The sequence below is a fragment of the Salvelinus namaycush genome, chromosome 1, assembly GCF_016432855.1.
Source record: "Salvelinus namaycush isolate Seneca chromosome 1, SaNama_1.0, whole genome shotgun sequence".
NCBI classification, from domain to species: domain Eukaryota; kingdom Metazoa; phylum Chordata; class Actinopteri; order Salmoniformes; family Salmonidae; genus Salvelinus; species Salvelinus namaycush.
The window spans coordinates 9389361-9397767 of NC_052307.1; the positions used below are offsets into that span (position 1 = coordinate 9389361).

Below are 8407 nucleotides of genomic sequence, written 5' to 3' on the forward strand. Positions count from 1 at the left end.
ACCAGCCATACTGCTCGTTCTGTGCGTGATTTCCTGCAAGAAAGGAATGTCAGTGTTCTGCCATGGCCAGCGAAGGGCCCGGATCTCAATCCCATTGAGCACGTCTGGGACTTGTTGGATCGGAGGGTGAGGGCTAGGGCCATTCCCCCCAGAAATGTCCGGGAACTTCACGTGCCTTGGTGGAAAAGTGGGGTAACATCTCACAGCAAGAACTGGCAAATCTGGTGCAGTCCATGAGGAGGAGATGCACTGCAGTACTTAATGCAGCTGGTGGCCACATCACATACTGACTGTTACTTTTGATTTTGACCCCCCTTTGTTCAGAGACACATTATTCAATTTCTGTTAGTCACATGCCTGTGTAACTTGTTCAGTTTATGTCTCAGTTGTTGAATCTTATTATGTTCATACAAATATTTACACAAGTTTACTGAAAATAAACGCAGTTGACAGTGAGAGGACGTTTCTTTTTTTGCGGAGTTTATCTGGGTTGGTGTGTGTCGAACATAATATTACATTATATCTGTGTTGGTGTGTGTCGAACATAATACTATATTATATCTGGGTTGGTGTGTGTAGAACATAATAATATATTATATTTGTGTTGGTGTGTGTAGAACATAATATTTTATCTGTTTTTGTCACGCCCTGACTTTAGTTATATTTGTTTTCTTTATTTTTTGGTTAGGTCAGGGTGTGACAAGGGTGGTTTGTTTAGTTTTTGTATTGTCTAGGGGTTTTTGTCTTGTCTAGGGTTTTTGTTTATTTATGGGGATTTTGTATGGTCTAGGGGTATGTAGGTTTATGGTGGCCTGACTTTGGTTCCCAATCAGAGACAGCTGTTTCTCGTTGTCTCTGATTGGGGAGCCTATTTAGGTTGCCATTTTCCATGTTGGTTTTGTGGGTAGATGTTTTGTGTTTTGTGTTGCTGCACCTTACAGGACTGTTTCGTTTCAGTTTCACTCTCTTTGTTATTTTGTTTAGTGTTTCTGTTCTAATAAAAATAACATGAACACTTGCCACGCTGCGCTTTGGTCCGATGACTACTCTTCATCCGAAGAAGAATATCGTTACAGTTTTGGTGTGGGTAGAACATAATATATCTGTTTTGGTGTGTGTAGAACATAATCGTATATTATATCTGTGTTGGTGTGTGTAGAACATAATATTATGTTACATCTGTGTTTGTGTGTGTAGAACGTAATACTATTTCTGTGTTGTTGAGTGTAGAACATAATATATTATATCTGTGATGGTGTGAGTAGAACATAATATTATATTGTATCTGGGTTGGTGTGTGTGTATTTGAGGGTGTGTATGATGTCTGCAGTGTATGTACAGTATGTGTTTTTAAGCAAACTGCATTTGTGTGTGTGTGTGTGTGTGTGTGTGTGTGTGTACCGTTTGACAGCCAGGGCCAGGTTCTCCATCTCAGCGTTGTGCTGTTTGATCTCTCTGGTGAAACTCATGATGAGTCTCTCATACTGAGGCACCATCCTGGGCTCTGCCATACTGATGTTCTGATACAGCGTGGCTGCCTGCTCATTCCTACAGACACAACACAAACAGACAGATAGACAGACAGATAGATAGACAGACAGACAGAGAGAGAGAGAGGCAGACAGAAAGACAGAGAGGCAGGCAGACAGACAGACAGACAAATGGAGGCAGACAGACGGAGAACAGATGGACAGAAAGACAGATATACGGAGAGACCGACAGAGAGGGAATGTTAACACAACAGCATAATGTCTGAACAGCTATTTACCACTAGAAGCATCTAGAACCACTCGTTGATATACCTCTCTAATAGCTACTATCATAACATTTCTACAACACACAAACATCAATGCAACACTTGGGCAAAGTTATGATGATATTATTATGCTGCTGCAACAATATCATTCATTTCAACAGTGTTGACAGTGTTGTTGTACTTTGAAATGGAAGCTTACTCATCATGGCTGGGTTCACGTATCTAGGCTATTTGTTGAACTGGAGAAGAAGTAGGTTTAACACTTAGGGGGTGTGAAACAAACCTGTTCATCTGTATACCTGTGAGGCCTAAAGTATTTACCTAATATCTACATGCTCATTCAGGTACTTAAATGTTCATTTCTCATTTCCCTGACTGCATAATAATTGTGGAGCCATTTTACATGTTAATAACTCATTCATGCTCTGGTAAAACTGGGTCAGATAGGTAGAGGTATCTAAAGTGTGTGGGTCAGATAGGTAGAGGTATCTAAAGTGTGTGGGTCAGATAGGTAGAGGTATCTAAAGTGTGTGAGTCAGATAGGTAGAGGTATCTACAGTGTGTGGGTCAGATAGGTAGAGGTATCTAAAGTGTGTGGGTCAGATAGGTAGAGGTATCTAAAGTGTGTGGGTCAGATAGGTAGAGGTATCTAAAGTGTGTGGGTCAGATAGGTAGAGGTGTCTAAAGTGTGTGGGTCAGATAGGTAGAGGTGTCTAAAGTGTGTGGGTCAGATAGGTAGAGGTATCTAAAGTGTGTGGGTCAGATAGGTAGAGGTATCTAAAGTGTGTGGGTCAGATAGGTAGAGGTATCTAAAGTGTGTGGGTCAGATAGGTAGAGGTATCTAAAGTGTGTGGGTCAGATAGGTAGAGGTATCTAAAGTGTGTGGGTCAGATAGGTAGAGGTATCTAAAGTGTGTGGGTCAGATAGGTAGAGGTGTCTAAAGTGTGTGGGTCAGATAGGTAGAGGTGTCTAAAGTGTGTGGGTCAGATAGGTAGAGGTATCTAAAGTGTGTGGGTCAGATAGGTAGAGGTATCTAAAGTGTGTGGGTCAGATAGGTAGAGGTGTCTAAAGTGTGTGGGTCAGATAGGTAGAGGTATCTAAAGTGTGTGGGTCAGATAGGTAGAGGTATCTAAAGTGTGTGGGTCAGATAGGTAGAGGTATCTAAAGTGTGTGGGTCAGATAGGTAGAGGTATCTAAAGTGTGTGGGTCAGATAGGTAGAGGTATCTAAAGTGTGTGGGTCAGATAGGTAGAGGTATCTAAAGTGTGTGGGTCAGATAGGTAGAGGCATCTAAAGTGTGTGGGTCAGATAGGTAGAGGTGTCTAGAGTGTGTGGGTCAGATAGGTAGAGGTATCTAAAGTGTGTGGGTCAGATAGGTAGAGGTATCTAAAGTGTGTGGGTCAGATAGGTAGAGGTATCTAAAGTGTGGGGTCAGATAGGTAGAGGTGTCTAAAGTGTGTGGGTCAGATAGGTAGAGGTATCTAAAGTGTGTGAGTCAGATAGGTAGAGGTATCTAAAGTGTGTGAGTCAGATAGGTAGAGGTATCTAAAGTGTGTGGGTCAGATAGGTAGAGGTATCTAAAGTGTGTGGGTCAGATAGGTAGAGGTGTCTAAAGTGTGTGGGTCAGATAGGTAGAGGTATCTAAAGTGTGTGGGTCAGATAGGTAGAGGTATCTAAAGTGTGTGGGTCAGATAGGTAGAGGTATCTAAAGTGTGTGGGTCAGATAGGTAGAGGTATCTAAAGTGTGTGAGTCAGATAGGTAGAGGCGTCTAAAGTGTGTGGGTCAGATAGGTAGAGGTGTCTAAAGTGTGTGGGTCAGATAGGTAGAGGTATCTAAAGTGTGTGGGTCAGATAGGTAGAGGTATCTAAAGTGTGTGGGTCAGATAGGTAGAGGCATCTAAAGTGTGTGAGTGTGTGTTTGCCTTCAACATGGTGGCCAGATTACAATCCTTAAGCATATAGACTCACTGTCACAGTCAACAGCCCTGCCAAGACAGGCAGCATCACTGGTACACGCCACGGGTCATAAAATCCAGGGCTTACAGAGAGATCACCTTCCTACATGCAAGCTAAGAAATGCAAAATACTTTTAATAGTAATACTTTTGATAGTAATCAAAAGTGACAGAGGTGCTTGAAGTTATTTCATGTTTATAACACATCTAGTTACCTGCTTTATTAAAGTCGAACTACTTAGGAGGGGAACCACAACTGATCACTGCTCTACTCCAACCATGGTCCTTCCATGGCAGGGGGAATGGATGACATGTTTGCAAACACAATGACGGTTTGTGCCTTCCTTCTGTTACCAAACTTTGAAACTAAACTGTTCTTCAAGTAAATGTGTTTTTATAAAATGTTCTTTACAAATGCTTAAAAGTTGTCCTTGTGCCAGAGTGAGCTCCTGGGTGTGCTCTGGGCTTTAGTAAATTCACAGCATTGTCAGATTGTCCCGTTAGTAAATTCAGAGCGTTGTCAGATTGTCCCGTTAGTAAATTCAGAGCGTTGTCAGATTGTCCCGTTAGTAAATTCAGAGCGTTGCCAGATTGTCTCGTTAGTAAATTCAGAGCGTTGCCAGATTGTCCCGTTAGTAAATTCAGAGCGTTGTCAGATTGTCCCGTTAGTAAATTCAGAGCGTTGTCAGATTGTCCCGTTAGCAAATTCACAGCGTTGTCAGATTGTCCCGTTAGTAATATCAGAGCGTTGTCAGATTGTCCCGTTAGTAAATTCAGAGCGTTGTCAGATTGTCCCGTTAGCAAATTCACAGCGTTGTCAGATTGTCCTGTTAGCAAATTCACAGCGTTGTCAGATTGTCCCGTTAGCAAATTCAGAGCGTTGTCAGATTGTCCCGTTAGTAAATTCAGAGCGTTGTCAGATTGTCCCGTTAGTAAATTCAGAGCGTTGTCAGATTGTCCCGTTAGCAAATTCACAGCGTTGTCAGATTGTCCCGTTAGTAAATTCAGAGCGTTGTCAGATTGTCCCGTTAGTAAATTCAGAGCGTTGTCAGATTGTCCCGTTAGTAAAGAGCGTTTTGCTAAATGTGAGCATTTAGAGCACTCACTGGACGCTCTGGCCGAGCAGTAGGGTTGAGCGTTCTGACCTCACAACGGTAGTCAAGCACCCAGTATAACTGGCTAACGTTTGCTAGCTGGTAGCTACTTCCAGACACATAATGAGAGAACACCTCACTCTGACCATTTTACTTGCCCTAGCAGAGCTGGTTAGGCTGTTTACATGTTATCCAGAGCATTGGTGACTGTAACTGTGCTGCTTGCAACAATTTAATGACACTTTTTTTGCTGACGTTTACTGATACCGGCCATATTCAATGGTTGTTGAGCGTTCGTAAATTAATCAGTTATTCTGCACTCCGGCACACTCAGACTAGAGTGCTCTGAAATTGGAGTAGATAGCCAGAGTGAATTTACAAACGCACCCTCTATTACCATGGAATTGCCCTATTGTGACCTCCGTTTCTGGTTGGATGTAAGGCCTACTGTCTTTTTGAGGTTGGGCCCCCCCCCCAGTGATTTTATCTGCTGCAGCGGAAAACCCTCTGCCTCCATCCCTAATGGAGGGCCCCAGGGGTGGCCCTTTTTCAAAGAAGCAGGCTAAGATGTTAGTTCTGATGGGTGTCTTTGTACAGCTGGTGAAGCTGGTGATCAAACAGTCATAATGAGGTCTATTTAAGATGTGATGGGGAACATAGAATCACTGTGTTAATCAATGTCCTCTCCATGGTATTGTTAGCCGGTGTCTCAGTCCCATTCCCAGCCCTAGGGGGCAGTGTTCTCCCTCTAACTGCTCAATGGGACCTCATTTCATAACCTGTCATAGGATAGGCTACTGATACCTACCTTTCACTCCTTCCTTTCTTTTTCTCTTTCTTTCTTTCTTTCGCTCATTCTTTCGGGTTAGGTTGCTGCATTTCTATTGGTCCTAGAGATAACTGATGTATTAGAGCTAAACTGACCCGAACACACACACGCACAAATAGGTGGAGCAGGTGTCCTAACCACATTTTGCCAATATCATTGGAAACCGGAATAGAACAGCAGCTTCAATTTTAAAAAACACTACAATCATACAACAAATATTGAGTATATTTATTTTATGAATCCAAATAAGGGCAGAACCTTCCTGTAGTCTATTGGTTACACACACTGATAAAGTACATTGAAACTGTTTTATGAAAATATGTAAAGAAAAATATTTTGAATTAGCCTATAATTTTTTTGTTGCAATGTAAACCATACCTCACCTGGGTATGAACTTGGCATGGTCCCCCAGTCGGGTCTGGAAATCTTCCCAGGCCGGAGAAGAGACTTCCCAGCTCTCGCTCTCCATGTTCCCACAATACACTTGCTCCGAGATCCCGAGGAAGCCGCTAATGAACTCCGCTAGATTGATAGTCCCGTCTCTGTCGGTGTCCAGTTTAGAGAATATGTGCTCTCTCTCCGTCGGTGGAACATTGAGCTCTGAGCAGATTTTAATAAACTCGTATTTTTCAATCTGTCCAGAATTATCCACATCACAAGCGTGAAAGAGCGAAAACAAACTCTCTCGGTCCCTACCCATGCCTGGTAATGACATGGTTTAGCCCAGAGTTGAAACCCCCAGAAACCAAGCACGCAGAAAACCACCAGGGGAAAGAACACTATGGGCAACAACAATAAAGCAACGTTTTTAACCAATTAAATTCATTTTACCACCATCTTACGAACTTCAAGTCTGAGGTTTTTGTCCAAGTCTTCCAACACTGTCAAACACCTTATCGAGGTCCAGAAAAGGTCAACAAAAATATAGTGTTCATTCTCTCCAGGACTTCGACCACCTTGGGCTAACGGTATTAATGTCTCGTCCTTCGTCCTAGTATCATTTATCAAGTGTCGTGTCGTCCTCTGCGGTGCTGTGACAGTCCCCTTGCCGCGGGTCTCTTGCCAGGTACACAGGTGGTGAGAGGTGGGGTGCGACAGCTGCTGACGCGGCTTACTTCTTGTGTTGGCCTCTCAACTTGGAGAACTGACACAAAACAAACAAGAACTGTGTGCCCGGCCACGCGCAGTTACATAATTACCTGTAATAGGTTGAATAACGAAACACAAGCAAAAACAACTGTGCTTCCATAAAGATAGTCTAGAAGACCAAGACCCCTTTCTGTCTACTAGATAAAATAAAAAAATTATGTTTAATCAGGCAAGTCAGTTAAGAACCAATTCTAATTTACAACGAACATGTGTCTGGAAGTAGCTACCAGCTAGCCAACGTTAGCCAGTTATACTGGGTGCTTGACTACCGTTGTGAGGTCAGAACGCTCAACCCTACTGCTCGGCCAGAGCGTCCAGTGAGTGCTCTAAATGCTCACATTTAGCAAAACGCTCTTTACTAACGGGACAATCTGACAACGCTCTGAATTTACTCGGACAGTCTGGCAACGCTCTGATATTACTAACGGGACAATCTGGCAACGCTCTGAATTTACTAACGGGACAATCTGACAACGCTCTGAATTTACTAACGGGACAATCTGGTAACGCTCTGAATTTACTAACGGGACAATCTGGCAACGCTCTGAATTTGCTAACGGGACAATCTGACAACGTTCTGAATTTACTAACAGGACAATCTGGTAACGCTCTGAATTTACTAACGGGACAATCTGACAACGCTCTGAATTTACTAACGGGACAATCTGACAACGCTCTGAATTTACTAACGGGACAATCTGACAACGCTCTGAATTTACTAACGGGACAATCTGACAACGCTGTGAATTTACTAACGGGACAATCTGACAACGCTCTGAATTTACTAACAGGACAATCTGGTAACGCTCTGAATTTACTAACAGGACAATCTGGTAACGCTCTGAATTTACTAACGGGACAATCTGACAACGCTGTGAATTTACTAACGGGACAATCTGACAACGCTGTGAATTTACTAACGGGACAATCTGACAACGCTCTGAATTTACTAACAGGACAATCTGGTAACGCTCTGAATTTACTAACGGGACAATCTGACAATGCTCTGAATTTACTAACGGGACAATCTGACAACGCTCTGAATTTACTAACGGGACAATCTGACAACGCTGTGAATTTACTAACGGGACAATCTGACAACGCTCTGAATTTACTAACGGGACAATCTGACAACGCTCTGAATTTACTAACGGGACAATCTGACAACGCTGTGAATTTACTAACGGGACAATCTGACAACGCTCTGAATTTACTAACGGGACAATCTGACAACGCTCTGAATTTACTAACGCCCAGAGCACACCCGGGAGCTCACTCTGGCACAAGGACAACTTTTAAGCATTTGTAAAGAACATTTTAACTTGAAGAACAGTTTAGTTTCAAAGTTTGGTAACAGAAGGAAGGCACAAACAGTCATTGTGTTTGCAAACATGTCATCCATTCCCCCTGCCATGGAAGGACCATGGTTGGAGTAGAGCAGTGATCAGTTGTGGTTTCCCTCCTAAGTAGTTCTTACCTTCTTAACTGCCTTGTTCAGTACCTTGTCAGCTCGGATTCGATCTAGCAACCTTTCAGTTACAGGACTAACGAGCTAACCATTAGGCTACCTGCCACCTCTAGATAATGGGAAACTTTCACTAGCAATCAGCATGTAAAAAAATAAAT

General features: G+C 42.8%; 1 protein-coding gene across 1 annotated transcript in view; it reads right to left on the reverse strand.

Moving 5' to 3' along the window:
* Positions 1-6747, reverse strand: part of LOC120046285 (ras and EF-hand domain-containing protein-like) — a 33310-nt gene extending 26563 nt beyond the window's left edge. The window contains exons 1-2 of the mRNA XM_038991413.1: positions 6016-6747; positions 1402-1548 (exon numbers count right to left, since the gene is read on the reverse strand). Of these exons, the coding sequence (XP_038847341.1) occupies positions 1402-1548; positions 6016-6347 (479 nt within the window). The 5' untranslated portion in view covers positions 6348-6747. The remainder of the gene's footprint in view (positions 1-1401; positions 1549-6015) is intronic.
* Between the last annotated feature and the right edge of the window lie 1660 nt (positions 6748-8407).